This window comes from Molossus molossus, unplaced genomic scaffold (genome assembly GCF_014108415.1).
Source record: "Molossus molossus isolate mMolMol1 unplaced genomic scaffold, mMolMol1.p scaffold_m16_p_13, whole genome shotgun sequence".
Classification (NCBI taxonomy): Eukaryota; Metazoa; Chordata; class Mammalia; order Chiroptera; family Molossidae; genus Molossus; species Molossus molossus.
In genome coordinates, this window is record NW_023425348.1 from 60,059,914 (window position 1) to 60,082,366 (window position 22,453).

Genomic DNA, 22,453 nt, shown 5'->3' on the forward strand with positions numbered 1-22,453 from the left:
GGGCAGAGGAGCTGAATAGACACCTCTCCAAACAGGACATACAAATGGCCAAGAGACATATGAAGAAATGCTCAACATCACTAATCATCAGAGAGATGCAAATTAAAACAACAATGAGGTATCACCTCACACCTGTCAGAATGGCCGCCATCAACAAATCATCAAACAACAAGTGTTGGCGAGGGTGTGGAGAAAAGGGGACTCTAATACACTGCTGGTGGGAATGCAGACTGGTGCAGCCGCTATGGAAAACAATATGGTGCTACCTCAAAAAATTAAAAATTGAACTTCCATATGACCCAGTGATCCCACTGCTGGGAATATACCCTAAGAAGCCTGAAACACCAATCAGGAAGAATATATGTACCCCATGTTCATAGCAGCACTATTTACAATAGCTAAGATCTGGAAACAGCCCAAGTGTCCACCAGTAGACGAATGGATCAAAAAGCTGTGGTACATATACACAATGGAATACTATGCAGCGGTAAGAAAGAAAGATCTTTTATCCTTTGAGACGACATGGAGGGACCTGGAAAGTATTATCCTAAGTGAAAGAAGCCAAGCAGAAAAAGACAAATACCACATGATCTCACTTATATACGGAATATAATGAACATAACAGTCTGAGGAATACAGTAGACCCAGACACATGGAAGTAGGGCACAGACTGACATCCCTCAGAAGAGGGGATGGGGGGTGGGGGGGTGGGAAGAGATAAACCACAGAACTTATATGCATGTATGCATGACCAATGGACATGGACAACTAAGCCGGGGACAGGGTGTGGGGGGGTGGGGTGAGGGGTGCCAATGGGGTAAAAAGGTAAAATATCTGTAACAAAAAAAAAAATAAATAAATAAAAATTTAAAAAAAAAAAAATTCTAATATGATTACACAACCCTGTGATTATGCTAAAGCCCATTAAGTTGTACAATATAAATGGGTGCATTATATCTCAATAAAGCTGTTACTAAAAAGAAGTTTACGTGACCAATAAAAGATGCAACCCAGGGAGAGCCCTTGTGGATAAAAAAATGGGGTTCCTGAGCTAATTTCAACATCATCAAAATCTTCACGTGCCCTGTGGCCAGCCAGGCTGCACACAGAGTCCTGACCGGGTTGAAGGGATTGCATGAACTCCAGTGGCAACACTGGGTCCTGAGGGCTGGTCAAAGCTCTAAGTGGCAAAGGTACAGTCTATGAGGAATTAAAAATGGAAAACCAAATAACACTTCATCATATATAAGCAAAGGTAAGTAGTTGGTGGAAATAAAAATTCCTCCCCCTATCCCCTAGTGTTGTGAGAGTTAATTATGCAAGTGAGAGAGGCTGAAGTAGGGCCAGACACAGGGCAGGGGTTATTAGTATTCATTAGTATTATTAGCAATGATGCCTGTGCAAGAAATATGATAAATAATAACGGTAACAATGAAGCTGGTTTAGGACAAACTCTTAGCAGAGCGGAAGGGGACACAGGGGTCTGGTGTGGGTAAGTGGTAATGGGGGACGGCTTCTAGGCCTGTTCCCGTAAAAAGAACCACCAGACTCTCTGCCCTACTTGTCTTTTGTCTAGCTGCCTCCCGGTGTGAGCCTCTCCTCGTATTTCCTTTGATGTCTTTTAAAATATGAGCTTTATAGGTAAGCAGGACTGATACAAATCACTTGAGATTAAGGGTTATGGACTGTGCCTCCCAAGCAGCTGTGAATTCTGGACGGTCCAGTCCTCACTCACACCAAAGTGTACTCGTTAGAGGGACATGCCATTCACTTAGTGACTGAGCTGAGCAGGGCTTCACTGACATCTTCTAATTGAATCATCATAGCAACTCAGAGGGTGGGAATCATAGATGGGGAAACTGAGGCTCAGAGAGGTTATCTGAATCAGCCTGTCTCATCCAAGTCCAGACACTTTCCTCTATACCTGGCAGCCCCCAGGAGCTAGCAGGCCCTGTGGGAATGGGTCTGGGATTTCTGCTTCTGGCCTGAGCTCCCGAGGGAAGATTCATTCCCAGGTACAGGACAGAATCATAGACTCCCTGGTGGAAGATGGGAGTCAGGGCAGATGAGGCCAGGAGTCAGGTAAACCACGTCCAAGATTCTTCTACTATAGCGTGGGGAGAATGCACCTCCTTCAGAGCCAGTCTCAAAGGTTTTGATTTTAAAAACAATCATGTGTTTGATTTTCAAAAGTAACAGATGCTTATTGGAGAATTTAGAAATGCACGAATAAAATAAAAATCACTTGAAATCCCACCAGGCGACCTTCTATTTCTTTTGACTGTGTGAATCTGTGCAAATGTATACATGCATATATTCCACTTTGGTAGGGAGTATATGCACATACTATTTTGTAATTTACTTTTTGCTTAAAATATATCAGAACACTTTTCAGTGTAATTAAGTGCTTTGCTACAACATAATTTTTTTTTTTTAATCCTCACCGGAGGGCATTTTTCATTTCAGATAGAGCAGGAGGGAAAAGAGAGGAAGAGAGAGAGAGAAACATCGATGTGGGAGAGACACATCAACTGGCTGCCACCCACACAACCCTAACTGGGGCCGGGGACAAACTGCAACTGAGGTACGTGCCCTTAGCAGGAACCAAACCCAGGTCTCTCTGGTCTGTGGGCTGACACTCTAAATGCTGAGCCAAACTGGCCAGGGCGCTACAACATAACTTTTAAAGTTCACAAGTGCTCCATGTATGATTATTCTATAGTTTTTCTTTTTTTTTAAGGTTTTTAAAGTTTAAGCTGCATTTTAAAAGTCTTAATGGCACTACCTTCTCTGATCATCAAGAGAGATGGCTAGATGCTTGCAGAGTGTGAGATAGTATAGGGACCCAGGGGTACTCCCATGGCCACCCCAGGGGGGTGGAAGGTACAGGCAAACATGCAAAGGAAGATGGTGAACTCCTAGTCATTGAGCACATACCAGCAGATTCTGGTTTGGTGCCCCTTCTCCCACTCCCCACCGAAGCATGCATCCCTTACCTGTACTGGCATAGCCCAGAGGTTTGGGCACAAGAAGAAAAACCACATGAGCTGGTTGGTGTCGATGGCAACCAGGTTACAGATCTGCCCAGCCGTCATTTCCCCCATGGATAGGTTGGAGGTAGACAGGTGCATAATTTTATTGTAAATCTTGGTCTAGAAACAAGAGCGGAATATTTCACATTTGTCATCATCATTCTAATCACCACTCCAGATGCCACATGTCTACACTGTGCAGGGGCTTTTTAGACATTTCCATCTGTGCTCCACTGCATGGCTGTTCCACTTTTACAAAGGAGGCAACTAAGGCTCAGAGAGGGAAGGGCTTTGACGGCGGTCCAGCAAGTCAGAGGGCAGCCTTCAAACGAGGAAGCCACGCCAGCATGGCAAGTTTCTTTCCCAGCAAGCAAGGCCTCTCCCTTGGGGACAGGACTTAATTAGCTCTTAAATCTTAAAAGCAGATCTTCATGTCCAGTTTATTCTTGATTTACCAGAGGCCAGTAGAGAGCATACTTCAGAGCCATAAAAATGACAGAGTAGGGCAGCCATCTCCACCCAGGGGGAGGGGTATGATCTGGGGCCAAGTCCTGGCTTCATTGAGCCTTGAAACTAAACAAGGGCTCAGCTTGGAATGGTCTTCTGTGAGATACAATGTATGAATGTCCATCGACCCCAGTTCCGTCCTGGAGTCTAGCCACCCTGGGGACCTTGCTCTGCCCCCTGCAGGCAGATGGGAACAGTCACGGTAATGGCTCCCCATGAGCTCTGAACCTAACAGCTGTACGTGCAGAGTGATTGTGCCTCCCAGAAAGATGGCAATTTTCAGGCTCTGTGCACTTAAAAAAGGAAAAATACATTCCTGTCTAAAATATCCTAGGGGTGCCTGCTCTCGAATGAAATTCTATTGTGCCTTCTGTTGTAAGGCGGATTCCCAGAACTTAATTCACCTTTTGTGTAAACCCAGGCTTTTTTGTGGGCCAGGTGAGCTTAAAGCATAAACCTATTCCATGTGTTTTTTGTGAGTTTACGTACACCATGGGTAAGGTTGAAAATAACGGCAATGACATTTTTTGACAGGTCAATGTACATACTAGGTTCTGTGAAATCGGTCTTTAAAGAATAATAATAAACCTAGTTCCAGTGAAGTAGAAACATATAATCTATCGAAGAAAGCATTATTAAGTAAAGACCAAAATATACAGAAATATACAACCAACTGTAAGCTCATAGATCAAAAAATTATGCAACACCGAAACTTTGCTTAAAAACTTTTCATGCAAGAAATGGGATGACTCTCAAATTCATGAAGACATGGACTCTTGTCTATAATTTTCTGTAAACCTCTGAAAGAAAGACATTTTTATCTAATTTGTTTTCATAATTAATGCTAACATTTTCTTTTTGTGACATATGAATTGATCTCTTATTGATGCAAAAGGTTCAGATGGATTGGTAAAAACAGTTATATACTAACACATTAAACAAATATTTTTGCCTCTTTCAGTGTGATTGGAAAATACTGGGCCAGAGTGTGAGTTATGACATACAAATAGAAAGCAGATCTAATTACAAAACTGTTTGATTACAGACTTGGCTGTTGGTTGTGGGTGCACATTTGCCTGTCCCTGGAGGGGTGTGAGCAGAGGCTGGGATTTGCAGAGAGGTTTTCTGAACTGAGCAATGGTTCTAACTCTGAGCCCCTGTGCGTCTTAGACAGCCTTGGATTTTCCTGGGCTCTTTCCACCCTTCTCACATAATGACATTCCTGAAGAAATGGCTCTGTTTCCTCAATGAAAAACCACTGGGATGGGCAGCTGCTCAGATCATGCACTATACAACTCCAGGGGGGCGCCGTGCACATGGACTACACCAAGACAACCAGAGTTTGGACCCGGACACTGTCCCCAACCCAGGCTATCCCTTTTTCCTTTCAGTCCCCCCCTTTTTTTCTTTTACAAAGCCTCTGATCCTGGCTCCCAGAGGACCAGTCAATGTTAATGATGCTGAGGCACATTTCTAGAGAACAAGGCAGTTGGGCAGTTGCGGTTTAATCACAACTTCCTAGTGTTGTACTGACTTCATGGGAATTGCTGGATATGGCAGAATCTGTAGTTGTCCCCCATATCCATCCTCTCCTTTTCACCGGAAGAATTTCTAGCAGGGCATATGTCAAGATGAAAGAACCCACTTTTCAGCCTCTCTAGGTATGGCCATGTGGGCGATGCCTCACTAATGGGAAGAGGATATGTGCAACCTCTGCATTATGATGTAAAGGTAGTCAGGATTCCCTCCTATTGCTCCATCTTTCTTCCTGCTGGGTTAAATGTAGACAGGATAGTGGCAATTTCAACAGTCATCTTAAACCACAAGGTAAAAGTCATGTGAGAAGGCTGGCAGAGCAACAGTCTAGAAAGAACCAAGGTCGCTGATGACTATGTCGCTATCATACCAGCCCTGACTGACTGTAAAAAACAAACTTCTATCTTATGTAAACCACTGTCATACTGGGTCTCTTCATTCCAAATGCTGAGCCAAGATTCTAATAACAACACTGGGGCTTCTACAGCTCTCATCACCAGCTTGCCTAAGGGGCCTGAATCCTCCGACTTTGATCATTCTTCCAACGGACCCCGAGAAGGAATCTGCAGAAGGCTGCAGCAAGAAGCTAGACCCAAGGGACCCATCAGATCAGATAACTCATTTTTAAAAATGGAATTAATTTCTTTTTGCTACAGATATTTCTTCTTTTTCCTCCATCGACACCCTCCTCCAACTCCCCCCACCCCAGCTTTGTTGTCTATGTCTGTTGGTTATACTTATATGCATAAGTTCTTCGGTTTATCTCTTCCCTACCCCCCGCCCCCTCCTCTGAAGTTTGTCAGTCTGAACCCTACTTCTATGTCTCTGGGTCTATTTTGTTCATCACTTTATTTTGTTCATTATATCCCACAAATAAGTGAGATCATGTGAGACTTGTCTTTCTCTGACAGATCAGATAACTCTTATTATGACCCAAGATTTAAGATCTCCAATAGGTCTTAGAGGCTCTCCAGTCCTGGCATGTCAAACATGTTTCCTGTTTTGCACTCCAAGAAGACTGCCTGGCAGCGGAACACTGGAATAGTATCGAGAGAAGGTCTGAGGCTGCACCTGCCTTGGGCAGGAGAGACTGCTGTGATGGATTAGGGATGCCGGTCCCAGTCAAGGCTGGAAAACGCGGAGGCCCAGGGGTTGAGGAGTTGACATCAGGGATCTAGTCCAAGGCAGTACCAGGGCTTGAACTACTACCTTTCTTAAGTCCCGTCCAAGGCGCTTTCCACTATCCCACACTGTGTTGTCAGTGTGTCATTGTTTCAAATCAGGGTTAAAGAGCCACAGAAAAATAAATTCACAGCAGAATTATCCTTGGGTGTCCATGAGGACAAGTCATGTGGTTCTTACTGTAAAGTGAAATAAAATAATCGTCCAAGTACCTGTATTGCTCCTCTCAAGTTAATTCCAGTTTCAATGGCGACATAGTAGGAAGCCTGCAGAAATGTCCTTTGCAGTAGGAGGGCGAGGAACAGAAGCACAGCTAAGACGTAGGCATTGGCAAGAAACTCTTGGGATGAGACAAAGTAAACCCCGAGAAATTGTGTCTGTTGGAAAGAGAAGTTCAGAGTGGCTGTCACTGCCAGCAAAAAGGCTGCTGTTCGTACCTGTCACTGTGCCATCATCACAGGACCCGCCATGCTCGCAAAGCCTTGTGCGATTGTTCATGAGTGAAAAATCAGACTGATGAATCCCACTACACATTCTTCTAACGACAGAGAGGGCTGCCTCTGCCCTCTTCCACATCCCGCGTAGGGGAACAGAATGCGGCCCAGTTCTAACCTCAAGCCCATGAATATGACTTCAGTGCTGTGGCCACCAAGCCCAAAGGAGCTCATGCTGAATGGAACAAGAACAGAATGAATCACAGAGCAGCCAAAACCAGAACCGCTAGAGCAAATCCCACAACGTGTGTTCTCTGCTACAAAACTGGAATCGGGGAGGCCTGTCCCACACTCACCAACAGCCTGCTCTGTAGTAATGTCTGGGCAGAAAAGACCAGCGAAAACCGTGGCAGGGCAGTGCTCCCAGTGAGGTGGGAACGTCTCCCTCAAAGGATTTCTGGCCCAGGCCCCCCACGCTCGTGGGCTCTCAGGGCCTCCTTTTAAATGTTAGGTTCTCTTGCACCCTCTAGCAAGATCTCAGATGATAAACAATGAAAAAACAAACAACCATGTTGACTTTGTTGCGAAGATACCAGGGAACAGCAGCATGTCTGCTTCCAAGTTCAGCATTGAGAACTCCCAGGAAAACTTTGATCTTGGTTAAGTTCATTGCTCCCCAACAGAGCCACATCCATATTTCCATGAAGACGGAACTGTCCCGTTCTGAGGCTCTGCCTGAACACTGCCGGCTATCTGGAGGGGTGTGGGAGCCGCCGCAGGGGAGAGCGCGCTGGGAACAAAGTGGTGAGAAGGAGCCGAGGGCATGGCCCTGACCACGAGCAGGCTGAAAGGGGCAGGACTCTGAGTGCAGTCCTTTCCCTGGAGTCAGAAATTCCCGGATCCTGGATACGGGGCTTCCTGATGGTCAAAAATGACACTGCCTTCTGGTTCAACAGGACTCTTCAGACCAGCCCTCACTGCTCCGTGGAGCTGGTCTTGCTGACAACTGTTCCTTCCTTGCCCTGTGGGACAGGGTCTCTCCCTTTGGGCAGCAGTAGGAAGCAGACACAGGGAAACCATTGAGGGATACACGCAGGACTCTTAGAGGAAGGCTGACTGAGGCCTGACGCCCCTGAACCGACTCTCCTTCTCATTTGTCCAAGTACCAGAGGGAGAGGAGGAGGTAGTGGGTGGGGGTGGGCAGAGAGCAGCAAATGGACCTTAAAATTAGGCTGCAGGGTGGGTAGTGGGGGGGTAAACCTGACCTTACAGGGAAGCAAGGGTCAGGACACACTATTTTTCAGGTGCAGAACTCCATCCTCTTAAAACCCTAATGAGAAGGGTAGCATTATTAGCCCAATTTTATACATGAGGAAATGGAGTTTCAGCACAGTTAAGTGGCTGGACCCAGGCCACATGCTGTACAGAAGAATATGTGAACATGGATCTGTGTGACACTGAAAAGAGTACCCCCAGACCTAATGCTTAGGTCATCTAGCCTTTGACCTTGAGTTTTCTATAAGCTTGCGACTTGTCGGGGAGAGAAACATGCCCACTTGGCTGGATCTGAGTCAAAGATGAAGGCATGCAGGGGATTCTTCTGTTCTACTGTTCTCTGCAGAGACCCAGCTCTGGAGAGTGGAGTTCATTATTTTAACGTAACAAAGCACATCATGGGAATTCATTCCAAAGAAAATAATTTAACATAAAGAAATGGCTGTATGTGCAAAAACGTGTATCTCTGGATTAGAGCAGGGGGGGGGGGGGGGGCAAACATCCCTGTAAATGTCTAAACCACAGGGAATTGTCAGGTGTATTATGATACTCATGGGGGTGCGACCACCCAAGAACACTGATCATCATGAAAGCTCTTGAGCAGCATAGAATGCCACACATGTGCTATGTCACAATGATCAGAAGACACATCGGGTGGAGAAGGAGGGCTAGAAAAAATAAATGGATCACAAATGTTGCTTAGGCTATCGGTAGTATTTGTTAAATGGACTCATCCATATTTGTACATTTTTAACAAGGCAACACATTCTCCTTTTTGTAGATGTAAATGCAAGGCTTTCACCCTTCCCCCCCCTGCAACACACACACACTTTAGGGTCAGAAACAGTATTTGTTTGGATCAAGAATTTTGTGACCTGTTAAAATAAAAATCTCCCTGCAGGTATAAATCATGAGATCATTGTTTCATCTCTCTTCAAAGAGACAGTTTAAAAAAGATGAAGCCTAGAAAAGCAAATACCCCTTCCTCTATGAGGCTGTCATGAATACTAGCTGAATCTGTCACTCCATTTTCTCTTAGTTCCCTATATATGCCTCCTAAGAGTAGTATTTAACATGTAGTATAACAATATTTTATTTAGATTTTTCTCTCCTCCATTGGATTTTACAATTCTTGGAGCCAGAGGTGATGACTTGATAATAGTAATTATAATAGTCCATTTAGCATCATAATTGTAAGTGCCCAAACTAGAGAGTGAAAGAGACTTTGGTTCAAATCCAGTCTCTGTCCCTAACTAGTTGAAAGGCCCTAAGGAAAATTACTTGATCTCTCTGGGCTTCAAGTTACTGACTGTAAAATGGGGATAAAAACACCTAAGTTGGCCCTGGCCAGTTTGGCTCAGTGGTTAGAGCGTCGGCCTGCGGTCCAGAGAGACCCGGGTTCGGTTCCCGCTAAGGGCACGTACTTCGGTTGCAGTTTGTCCCCGGCCCTGGTTGGTCGTGCGGGTGGCAGCCACTCGATGTGTCCCTTCACATCGATGTTTCTCTCTCTCTCTCCCTCCCACTCTATCTGTACAAAAAATGGAAAAATATCCTCGGGTGAGGATAAAAAAAAAAACAAACAAAAAAAAACACACCTAAGTTGTATGGTATGTGAATTATATCTCAATAAAGCTGTTACAAAAAAATAGTTACCCTAAAGGGTTGTTTTGGAATTAAATGAGATAACACATGGATAACTCCTATACATGGCCAGACATGCAGTAAGAAGTTAATAAATGGTTGTTATTGTTAATCGTCCTCATCATAACCATTGTCTCTGTATTCCCACAGCCTAAACCCAGGTCTGACACATCCTAGGGTTCATTAAACATTTGCTGAATAAATCAGGCAAATGGACTTAGTCTCACATTCCTGACCAAAAGTGCTCAGCTGATTAATTATAGCTCACGAAAAAAAAATTAATATAAACCTCCTGAAAATTAAATGCTACCTGAGATTTTGAAGGTCTCGAGATGAATTATATTGCACAAGGGAGTACCATAAATTATTAAGATCTCTAATTAGTAATTCTCTGCATCATTTTTAGACTGTGGTTAAAAGATTATAATGATGTTCTTTCTGGGAAAATAAAACACTGGGTCTTATGAGAGGTGGAAAGTTTTTCATTTTGTGGCCATCTTAAATCTAAGTGGCAGCAAAGAAACAGGTGAAAGAATTAAGTAGCCCACCCTCTCCCACTCTATGGTGAATGCTATTGTGTCCAGCAGAGAGAATAACGCCCCAGAAGACTTTCTGTCTCGTTTGTCCAACAATTTTCATTGTGTAGCATCTTTAGAGCTGGAAAGGCCAGTGGATATCACCTAGTCCAATGGGTTTCAAATATTTTTAAGACATGGAACTCTTTTTTCAAAAGAAATTCTATGGGAAAGTCTAACATCTTAATAAAACTGGGACAGCTTTGAATGAACTTGGGAATAGGGGGAGAACAAGCCCCATGCATGGGTTTCCCACGCTCCTTCCCCCAACAGCAGTCCCCACGGTGCCCCTGCAGGACCTTGAGTGCGGGGAAGACAAATCCCTGAAAAGGCACTGAGAGTCCATTAGGATGACACGAACTAAAAGCCAACAAACCATAAAAGCTCTTGACACTGAGTAAACAAATTCACTTCCTGCAACTTTCTCAATGACTAAGTAACCGAGAGAGGTATTTTGGTGGTGATGGTGTTGTGAGGAGAGCAGGGAGCCAGAAATCCTCCTGGGGCACAAGCTTGCCTCCTGGCCTTTCTGTTGACTGATACAGAGCATCTTCTGGATGGGAGATATTGCCAAGTGAGGAACAATGTTGAGCATGTGTGAGGAGTCGCCCTACTGCAGCCACAGCTCACACACAGCGGCACATTCCTGTCCACCAGGGCAAACCTTCCAAAGGGTGCCCTGCTCCACCCCTGGGTGGCCTACCTTGGGCTGGAAGACACGGTTCTCCTTCCCAAGATGGTCCACGATTCCAAAGATGCACAAGGGCCCGGCGAAGCCCAGTAGGTCAGCCAAGATGCGGAAAGTGCTGCTGAGGACCAGGCGTCTCCCAAACGCATTGCAGAGTGCCCGCCAGATGGCCCGGGCGCCCTGTGGGCTCTGCGTGTCCTTCCGCTGCTCAGAGAGATCCATGGCCAGGTCAGAGTGGCCGAGGGCCCATTCACAGCAGGGCCTGGCATCCCAGGAAGCCCCTGGATCCTGCTGCCTGGGGAAACCTAGTGGCCATGTCTGCGGTGAACTCCAGAAAGAAACCTTGGAACCACCAAGTGCACAACTGAGTGGGCCCTATCAATGCCACATGGTCCAGATGGGGACACTGAGGCCAGAATATTGATCAAGGTCACACAGCTGGTCAGGGACTATTTGGTGAGCACAGCACTGTAATGAGGGAGTGGCATATGCCACATTCACTCGCTGGCCCCGGCCAGCACACCTGCCTTAGTGTTCCCCGCGCCAGGGCGGAGGCAGCGAAGGAACACCGGCCTGGGAGTCAGGAGACTGGCTCTCATACCTACCAGCAGTGGTCCAGCTCTGAGGAGCTCATGGCCTTTCTCAGGGCCTCAGTTTCCTCCCCAGGGATATGGGGAGATCCTTACCTGGCCAAACTCAGTTATGGTAAGGAACAGGTCATTAACACCCCTGCTCTCCAAAATGGGTGAAAATCCCCACCTTTAATCACTGAGCGACAGAATAAAGAGCACGGGGCAGACGTGTATCCAGTGGGGTCACCTCCCTTTCAGGGCCTCAGTTTCTCTATCTGGACAATGAGGGTGTTAGACCAGAATATCTAAACTATAAGGGCCATTCCAGCTGTGACTGACCTGTGAATCTTTTGTTCTGGGCCTGTCCCTGGCTCACTGTGTAACTTAGGGCAAGCCTCTTCCCCTCCCTGGGCCTCAGTTTCCCCCACCTGTCCCACCAGGGGTTTGACCTGATGCTTTCTGAGGTTCCCATCTGTGACTCTAAATTGGAGGGCAGGGAGTGGATAGTGTGGCCATGCTCCCACTGACCGCCTGGGCGTCGAAGGCCTCACGCAGCCGCTGGTAGTTAGTCAAAGCCCTCATGGCGATGGGCAGCTTCCCGATAACTCGGAGGTCAATGGGCTTCCTGTGGGCAGTCTTGATGAAGGCGTTCATCCACCAGTAGGTGCCTTTGGACAGCAGGTTCACGAAGGGCTGCAGGAAGCGCACCCCCAGGTCCTGTAGGTCCTCGGGGGGCTTCACCTCCCTCGGTGTCTTGAAGAAGATGTATCTCTGTGGGGCACACAGGCCACTGGGAATGGGTAAGTGCAACTTCTCATCATTCTCCAGTTTGCCCCCACAGCAAAGATCTGGGGTTATAACATCTCACCCTTGACCTCTAACAGATGGGGCCATCGTCTGTATATTTCAGGAAAAGGGACACCCTATCCTTTTGGCCACCAATGCAGAGCCTCCTGACTCTTCCCTGAGGGCTACTCTGAATCCCCAGGGCTGGCTGGGTTGGGTTCAAGTTAGACTGAGGAAGAGCAGAGATCTCCCATATGTTGTCTTCTCCACACATCCGAAGATATCACCATGTAGGGTTTCCAGAACATGGAGCCATGCAGACCTGGATTAGAATCCTGCCTTCTCGACTTGCTAGATTTTGTGTCAAATCTTATCTAAAATGTTTCCTCGTCTAAAATGGGGACAGTACTTGCATCACAGGGGGTGCTATGAGGGGCGGTTGAGGCAGGCAATGTAGAAAAACTCTGTACCCTGCAAATCAACTAAAAGCAGAGGAGTCAGAGAAATGCAAATTGAGGTAGCATTTCACACTCATCGAACGGGCCCAAATTAGAAATGCTATAACCCCCACTACTGGTGGGAGGGAGGGAAAGTGTTTTCTTATTCACTGCTGGTAGATGACAGCTTTTCTGGAAGGTGATCCACAGCATCGATTAAAATTTAAAATACACAGAGCGCTTGAACCAGCAACTTAACTCCTTGGACTCTCTCCCATAGAAATAAAAGCAGCAATACATAAGGATATAGTAAGTATGTTTAATATACCATTATTTGTGGAGGCAAAAACTTGGCAACAAAGTGAGTGCCCATTAATAGGGTAATGGCTAATAAATTATGGCTCAACCACATGATGGAATATTATGCAGCCATTAAGAAAACTAAATTAGCCCTTCCACATTTGGAGGGAGTCCTAAGAGATATCTGTTGGATGCAAAAAGCAAGATATAGAAAACTGTATAATATGATCTCGTTTTTATAAAATAAATATTAAGAGAAAAAACTGTGCATAGATAGAAGTTTATGGTATTATATTAATAAAAACAAAGAATAGAAGGACACATACGAGGCTGTTAATCTGGGTTACCTGGGGAAGGGAAGGTCAGGGAGGGGAGGGGAGGGGCTAAGTCCTAGAGAGGAAAAGGGGGCGAGCACAAATGATAACAAAAGACATGAACGCAGCTACATTTACTCATCCGTGTATATGTGTAACTATGTGTACACATCAAAATAAAAATAAGCATCCTTACCCCCCAGCCTCCCCAAACGAACTCAGAGAAGCCAGTACCTAAAGCTCTCTGTGGGGTTAAGCCCCGAATCCTACAACCTTGCTAACACATCCTGTCTTCTTTCTTTCTGGGCAGCTGGCCAGATGGAAGGATGCTTCTGAAGCTTCCAACACTGGCCGCGACTCCCCTTTGTGAGGCAGATAAAACAAGCTGACTTCTTTCAGGACTTGGCTAAGAAGCAGGATGGGGCACCACACTGGTCAGAAGCCCCACCCGAGCCCAGGTGCATCCTCTGGTGGGTGGCAGCCCAGGACTGGCCTGCTTACCCTCACTCTGATGACATTGACCTCCACGAGCAGCAGCATCCCGTAGAGGATCACCAGCAGCCCCGTGAGGCAGAATCGAAGCTGCGAGAAGCCGATGTTGTGGTCATAGAACTTGACAAACTTGATGGTCTTGGTGATGAAGGCCAGGGTCCAGTAGATGAACAGGGCTGTGGAGGAGAGACAGAGAACACAGAGGATGTGTGTATGCACAGTTTGTATGTGTGTGTGTGTGTGCGTGTGCCCTCATGTGTGTGCAAGAGTGTGGGAGAGAAGGAGAGAAATGGGTGTGCCGGAGGAGGTATGTGAACAAGCGTTATAGATGTGTGTGCACATGTGTGAGTAAAGGGATGTGAATGTGTGCCTATATGAGTGTATAATTTTGAGATGATGTACATACATGAAACATTCATGCATGTTCAAAAACAATAGTCTTGGAAGTCAAGCTGGTCACCCTTTACAATAAATGATAGTGAGAAAAATAGGAAAATTATTTCTTTAATTTAACTAAGTTGTAGGTGCCGCGCACTTGAAACATTGCATTCATTCCTTATAATAACCTTGTGACAGAAGTATTGTGTCACACCCCCAATTTAACAGACAAAGGAATCGAGGCTCAGAAAGCTTAGGTACCTGATCCAAGGTCATATAGTCCTTAAGTGGAAGGCTGCCCTTAGTCTCCACCCTATAATGGTTTCCTTGTGGAATTCACAGGCTGAGAAGATCTTAACAGTCCTTCATTCCTGCCCTTCCAGTTTACAGGTGGGGAAACTGAGGCCCAGAGAGAGGAGGTGACCTGCCCAAGCTCACTGCAAGCTAGTAGCAGAGAGGGATAATAATAGTACTACTGCCTCAAAGGTTGTTGTGAGCAATGTGTGAAAAGCATTTAGCGCAGTGAGCCTGGCATGCGGTGAGTGCTCTTTGGACATCAGCTGTTAATATTTTTATTGTCTCCAGATTTCAGAACTGGGGCCATAACCATCAGAAGCTATCAGTGGATTCTACCCTCTTATTTCCAACACTGCCACCCACCAATAAACCACAGTCAGATGGCAACAACAACAACAAAAGCACAGGCAGCTCCTTCTCCCCTCACTCCCTCGAGCCAGCTGCAGATGAAGTCGACTGAACTCCCCTAGAACTCCTCTCTAGGGGAACCACAGAGAGGGAGGGAGACCTTCACCTAGCCCTCCATCCCTAGGTGAGCCTGGGCGTGAATGCCAAGGCATCTCGTGGGGACAAAAGCTGGGGTCTGTCCCAGCCTGGCTCTGGACTGGGTGCTAGGTTGAGACAATACGCTTGCCTGGGGGAGGCAAATGCACTCTATCTCAGGTCCCAAGGCAAGAGCATTAGGACAGACGGCAGAAGCATCCTCAGGACTGGTCTCCAGGTCACAGGAATCCCATAGCTGGAGGCTTTCTCCCTGCTTGGACCTACACCCCCCTGGACAGATTCTATCCCAGGCATCAGAACCTCTTTCACCCTTAGTGAGGGTTACCTACTAGGGCCAAGACTTGACAATACGTCTCACACAGGTCTGGCCTCTAACACTTAACAAACATGGTCTGATTGGATCTCCTTAACAACCCTGCGACTTACTCAGGGACTTACTATTCCTGTCCCGATGGGAAAATGAGGCTCAGACAGCCTAAGTGTCCAGTCCAAGGTCACAAGGGGAGTGAGTTAGTATTGGACCCAGAATGAAGGCCAAGGGTTACTTCTGCAGTCCCATCCTACAGTGCCGAGCCCTCAGCCTGTTGCCAGGCACAGCAGCACCCCACAAAAGCTTAGTGCTTGACTGAGAAAAGGGGGAAGGGAAAAGAGTGGTAGAACAGGGGTTGCTGAGGAGGTTTAAGCTCAGAATGCGTTTCTCCCGCTTCTCTCCTCCCCTTCCTCTCTCTCAGGCCCACATTCCACCCATTACTCTGTTCTGTCAATTTTACTCCCCCACCCCCAACAAATATCTTGAATCCATTCACTTCTTTCCATCCTGGTGGCCACCTGGGCTCAGGCTGCCCTTATGTCTACCTGGACCTCCTTGAGAGCCTTCTCATGGCTCCCCCACTCTCCCTCCTCCGATCTACCTTCATAAAGCACTGGAGTCCATGTTCCACAGCAGCATTATTCACAATAGACAAAGGTGGAAACAACCCAAGTGTCCATGGACTGATGACTGGATAAACAAAGTGTGGTTTACACATGCCCGGCCGGTGTGGCTCAGTTGTTGAGCATCGACCCATGCACCAAGAGGTCGCCAGTCCGATTCCTGCTCAGGGCACATGCCCAGGTTGTGGGCCAGATCCCCAGTGGGGGGCATGCAGGAGGCGGCCAATCAATGTGCTTTCTCATCGATGTTTCTCTCTCTCTCTCCCTCTCCCTTCCTCCCTCTCTAAAATCAATAAAGGCAAAAAAAAATTTTTTTTAATCCTCAACTGAGGACATTTTTTTCATTTTTTGTTCAGATCGAGTGGGAGGGAGAGAGAGAGAGAGAAAAAAAAAAAAACATCGACGTGAAAGGGACATATCGAGTGGTTGCCACCCGCACAACCCAACCAGGGCCGGGGACAAACTGCAACCAAGGTACATGCCCTTATTGGGAACCAAACCTGGGTCTCTGTGGACCACAGGCCGATGCTCTACCACTGAACCAAACCGGCCAGGGCAAGACAAAAAAAATGTTTAAAAATGTGGTACACACATACAATGGAGTATCATTCAGCCTTAAAAAGCAAGGGCATTGATACACGCTACAACATGGGTGAAGTCTGAGGATATTACGCTACGTTAAATGAGCCAGCCACAAAAGAACAAAATAGTGTATGATTTCAATTATGCGAGGTACCTAGAGTAGTCAGATTCATAGAGACAGAAAGAACAGAGTTTGTGAGGGGTTGGGGGAAAAGGGGATGGGAGTTATTGTTTAATGGGTACAGAGTTTCAGTTTGGGAAGATGAAAAATTTTGGAGATGGATGGTGATAATGGTTACACAACAATCTAAATGTACTTAATTCCACTGAGCTACACACTTAAAAGTGGTTAAAAAGGTGAATTTATGTCACGTATATGTTACACCACACACACACACACACACGCACACCCCAATCCTCAGCGGTTTCCCGTTGCCTTTGGGGTAAAGGCCAATGCCTGTAGCGTGGCCATCAAGGCCCTGTCTAGTGCGAGCCTCAACTGCCACGCCAGTCTTCAAAATTCGGATCTGTTCTGCTCTGCACTCCAGCCACCATTTTTTCTTTCAGATTTCCCAATGTGCTTTGCGTCCCCTGCCTTAGGGCCTTTGCATTACTTCTCCCAAAGCACTCCCCTCTCATTTCTCCTAGTTAGTTCCTACCTATCCTTCAGTTCTCAGCTCAAGCATGACTTTCTCACAGAACATTTCCTTGCTCTCACCTGGGGCCGCAGCATCAAGGTTATTTTGCGGGACAATGTAAGATGCACTGTGGTTTACCTTTCTGTGGGACTCCAGACCTGTGATCAGAGAGTAGTCTCCTCAGAGGGCCAGCTATTCCCCAATAACCGTTGCTCTCTCTCCTCTCCACTTTTCCCTGTTCTAGAATTTCTGACTCTGTAGAGAGCAAAACTCTAACAAAGGGGAATGAAGAGAGTTAGCCTTGTTCCTTGGAGAAAGACAGGGCCATCCATGGGTGGTAATTTGTGTTTTTTTATCCTCGCCCGAGGACATTTTTTTCCATTTTTTGTTCAGATCGAGTGGGAGGGAGAGAGAGACAGAGAAACATCGATGTGAAAGAGACACATTGAGTGGTCGCCACCTGCACGAGCCAACCAGGACCCGGACAAACTTCAACCGAGTCACGTGCCCTTAGGGGACTCTCTGGACCGCAGGCCCACGCTCTAACCATTGAGCCAAACTGGCCAGGGCGGTAATTTGTGTTTTAAGGAGAGAACATTATGTGTTTCCCGGAGAATGAGAAAATGAACTCACCATATGCTCAGGCAGGACCCTTCCAGGGGCACCAGTCAGCCAGGCCCTGGTGGTCAATGAGGGATTAGCTGTGCATGAGAAGCTGCTTCAGAACCTGGAGCAGGAAGCTCTAGGAAGCCCGTGTTTACTATCTCTCCCCCTGCTTCTTCCTAGTCCCCCAACCACACTTACATGCGGCACCGGGGGTGAGGGTATCACCTGGATGATCCCAACAGAGCCTGGCACCCACCTTACACAGGAAGGCAGATCTGTGATTAGCTTGGGAAACACTATCTGCCCCCTCATGATACTGCACTGTTTCTGGCTTAGTACAGAGAGGTCCACACTCCAGACATCAGTGAGATGCTGTGACTCCTAAAAGTCAGAGTCTGACTTAATGGCACACAGTCTGACCACAGCCTAACGGATGAATGAGCAGACCGGTGTTAGATATATAGACTGAGCCCAAGCACAGAGGCAGACCAGTGGACTTACACCTCTGTCCCACATACGGCCTCAGGACCCCCGACATGCAGTCTCAGAAACAGTTAAGAGCCTGCTAGGGAGCCAGCTCCCAGCACCCTGCTGGGCAGGCAAGTGCAAGTCACAGAACCTCTGAACCTCTCTTTCCTGATCTGTAAAGGGGAAATGATAGTGGTGTTAACTTCACCGTGTTGTTGTAAAGATTAAATGAGTTAATATATGCAAAATGCTTTGGACAGTGTCTGACACACAGTAAGTGCTAAGTGAGTGTCCACTGTTAGCATTTTTAACCTCTGAATTTCAGTGTCCACATCCGTAGAGTGGGGATAGCAATAGCAGCAATAGGGAGATTGTGGGGATTAAGTGAGATAATGCATGGAAGAAGCTTAGCACTGGCCTGGCACTCAGTACACGCTCAATAAACGTTGACAGTTATCACTTTTGCTTCTGCTTGGGACCCCAGCCACATGGTATCAGAAGCTCTGAGCTGTCACTCCTTCCTAAGTCTCCTTAATTGTTGGTGAACCACAGGTTCCGGTCTGAGGTCTTTCCCCTCTCTCTCCAGGTGACCTCATCCGGGCTCAAGCTTTAGATGTTACCTATAAGCCTGTGATTGCTGAATGCATACTTCCAGCCCTGACCTCCCATTTTTCTAATTCTGATTCACTTATGTAATTGCCTATTTGACCTTTGAATTGGCATCTCAGCCGCATCTCAAGCTCAACATGCATAGAGAAAAATTGATCCATACTCCACCCCAATTCCTGTCGGTTATTAATACCACTACTTGCCTAGGCACTTGGACCCAAAGCCCCTGACCTCATCTCCTACCACTCTCCCCCTTTTCCATCTGATTCGCCCACACTAGTCCTTTGCCAAATTTCTTCCTATCAGAAGGCCTTTGCATGTGCTATTCCATCTGCATTGAACATTCTTCCCCCAAATATCTGTAAGCTCACTCTTACCAGAAGCCTTCTCTGTACAGACAGGGACCCTGCCGTCACCCTGCCACTTTCCCAGCTTTATTTTCTTCCTAGCATCATCACTACTTGTTTGTTTGTTTCCTGTCTTTGTCTGTCTGTAAGCTCCATGACGACAGGGTGTTTTTTTCTTCTTCTCTGCTTCTGAACCTCTGGCACTTAGGTGAGTGCCTGGAGCATAGGAGGTCCTCAGTAAACGTAATCTGAAGAAACGAATAGAGGTGCCTATCCCTCCCCGGCCCCTTTGCTTCCCCTACCGATCAGCAGCTTAGGGAAATTGGAGGTCTCGATGTTGTGATAGTAGACCACGGAGGTGACAGCAGCCATGAACGCCATCCCGGCCGGCATGTACAGGTGAAGATGGCGGGATTCGGTCACCCTGAGATGGGGGCAAGAGAGAGACAGACAGGGTGTGGATATGCTGAGTACCCCAGTAGAGCAGCCTAGGCCTTGGGCTCAGAGCTCAGCGCACAGTGGGACCTCCTGGACACAGGCACAGCTCCACCCCAAACGCTGGCAGCTCTGCCCAGCCTACACCCCAAATGTGCCTGTTAACTAAGGGACCAGGAGGCTACACAGAGATGCTATGAAGGCTTGGTGTTCAGGCTTTGGAATTCACGGCCTTCTTTCCCTGGGTTCATGCTCGGAGAATCTGGCAGAGGGAAGCCAGCCTTGAGTCGCAGCTGCAGAGCCTCTGGCCTGGAACCACTCTTCTGGGAGTGAGCACAGCTGGGTCTGTCCTCAGGGTCCTCTGGGCAGCGCAGGAGCCGGTACACCACGACGGTCTTAGTGACAGCCCCATTTAACATGAACAGCATAAGTCAGCGTTGCTTCTCCCCCCAGGTGGTGTGATAATAACACTGATAGTCAATATTTGTTGAGCATTTACCATGTGCTGGGCACTGTTCTAAGCACTCTATGTATATTAACTCACTTCATCTTCATACAATTCCACGAAGTTGGTACTCTCAGACTCCTCATTTTATGGTTGAGGAAAAGGAGGCATAGAAAGGTTAAGTAACAAGGCCAAGGTCACTGTTTTTGTGTCCTCCCTTGGGCTGGGGATGGAGGCAGCCAGTACCAGCTCATCCCCTTCCCACTTTAACTCGCAGAGGCCTTGGTGGGTGGCTCTGGTTTGGTGATGAGACCCGTAGGGAGCCAGAGCTGTCTCCTAGGTCTGAGGATTCCCCGTGACTGGTGTGGAGGCTCACCTTACTCGGTCCTGATCGTGCCCTTCCGAGGCTCCCTGCTATAGATCGCAAAGCCTACAGCTAGCACCAAAGGTTCAGTGCTGTGGCCTCAGCCATTGTTCTAGCATTGCCCAGCCTGCTCTTCCTCCTGAAGCCATGGTGGGATCCCCTCCACTGCCAGAAGGCCTCCCCCGTCTTCCGCCCTGGTGCTGCTCTGGCCCACACTGCGCCCTCTATACAGCCCGCCATGGCCCCACCCTGGACAAACTGACAGGAGGGAGTGGGCAACCGAGCTCAGAGCTGACTGACCAGACAGTGGAGGGAAGTGATACTGCAGATGAACAGAAGGCTGAGAGCACAGAGGAGCGGGTGGACAAAGGAGATTCACAGAAAATGGGGGACCAGGCTGGACTTTGAAGGATGAACAGGAGTTCAACAGAGAAGGAGGGGGGACAGAAGGAGAGCCATGTGGAAACCCCAGGTGGTCTGGTGGGACTAGGGAACAGGCACAGAGGCAAGGTGAGCTGTTCACCAAATAGCATGCTCCTCTCCTTCCACGCTAAAGGGTGGTCATATCACCCAATTCCGGCCAATGAGCTGTACAGGAAAGCCTGCAGAGGACATCTACATAAGGAAGAGGCATGTGGGGAAGCATGACCTCTTTGCCCTTGCCTGAGTGATACCCCCACTAGGGCAGCCAATTTGTGGCCATGAGGGAAGATATAGCAGAAACACAGAGAACCTGTAAAAAGGTAGGGAGAGGTTGGGTCCCTGATGCCATCACTAAGTCACCACACCAACTAAAAAAGGCAACCTTCAGATTTCTTGTTAAATGAGACTGTAAATGTCAATATTCTTTATTCTTTGATTAGTGGATATTTTAAGCAAAGTACTGATATGGGGGTACAAGGCAATCAGTCACTAGTGGGGACACTAAGAGCAACCAACACTCTGCCCAGGGGTCTTCAGAACTCTTGCCTCTGAATTCTTGATATAATTTTGAAAAACTCTATACTCTCTCACTAATTTTAAAAGTGATGTCTAAAAGGTTACATCATTAAGTTTAAATAAATTATTATTATTATTGCAATAGAAGGTAGAAATTGTAAACATTTTATAAGATGAAAAATAACCATAATCAAAATAAATTATTTTATGGCATGACTTCATAAAATAGGTTTTGGCTGCTGGACTGAATAATACACACTGAATTAGGTAAGAAATTAGGTAAACTTCTTTTACAAATGGGCTTTGTGCAGTATATGGTGGTCTGGGAAAACATTTTACTTTCACATTTTTTTAAAGCGCTTCCTCAAGAACCCATACTGCTTTGGTTGTTTTGAACTCAGGGCATCACACGCAGAAATAATACCCACAGGAAGACAGGAAGCCCTGCAGGTTAAGGATGCCTTGGTTATTCACTAAATGAGTCTTACTCTAAATTAGGGTCAAGTTTGAAGACCACTGTTTTAACCAGCTCCCACTCCCACCTGGCCCCCTAGACTTCCAGGGAGCTCTGCAAACCCAGGCCAGGATGGACCAGGGGGTGCGACAGGGCAGGGACTGTGGCTTTTCCTCCTGCCTGCTCCTTTCTGATGCCCCTTCCTCACATTTGCTTGTTCAGGGGTTTGGGCCACAGGTGGAGGCCAGGAAAGACCAGCAAGTACCCATTTCAGGAGCTGACCTGTCTGCTGGGGAGGAGATGGCGGTTTGCACTGCGCCGGAGAGATTTGGGATACAAGGGCAGTGCACACAGGAGGGGATGCTGGGCAGCCAGAAGAAGGAGTTTTCCACATGATTCATTCCAGACTCCCACAACCTGGGGATATGCTATCTGCCCAGGGCTCTGCCACTCCTTGCTTGGCACCCTGTTCATGCTCTAATTTCATCCTCCATGGCTCCATGAAGCAGGCAAGGCAGGGATTCTGGTGCCCACTTCATAATAATGAAAGAGAGGCTGGTGGCTTGTCCAAAGTCCCACAGCTGGTATGTGCATAGCAGAAGTGCTAGCAGAAGACCCAGGTCTACCTTCTCTATGGGCAGAGTGTCTTCCTCTCTGTCACTGCTAATTATAACCCAGTGAGT

The 22,453-nt window shown here is 47.2% G+C and overlaps 1 protein-coding gene across 5 annotated transcripts in view; it reads right to left on the minus strand.

Moving 5' to 3' along the window:
• ABCC8 (ATP binding cassette subfamily C member 8) overlaps nucleotides 1–22,453 on the minus strand; it is a 78,860-nt gene that overhangs the window by 53,675 nt on the left and 2,732 nt on the right. For 3 of the 5 annotated variants that reach the window (XM_036258148.1, XM_036258147.1, XM_036258149.1), the window contains exons 3-8: nucleotides 19,436–19,557; nucleotides 13,781–13,947; nucleotides 11,971–12,213; nucleotides 10,886–11,074; nucleotides 6,470–6,634; nucleotides 2,997–3,152 (exon numbers count right to left, since the gene is read on the minus strand). In XM_036258148.1, the coding sequence (XP_036114041.1) occupies nucleotides 2,997–3,152; nucleotides 6,470–6,634; nucleotides 10,886–11,074; nucleotides 11,971–12,213; nucleotides 13,781–13,947; nucleotides 19,436–19,557 (1,042 nt within the window). The remainder of the gene's footprint in view (nucleotides 1–2,996; nucleotides 3,153–6,469; nucleotides 6,635–10,885; nucleotides 11,075–11,970; nucleotides 12,214–13,780; nucleotides 13,948–19,435; nucleotides 19,558–22,453) is intronic. The other 2 variants (XM_036258151.1, XM_036258150.1) reach the window with 1 other exon arrangement.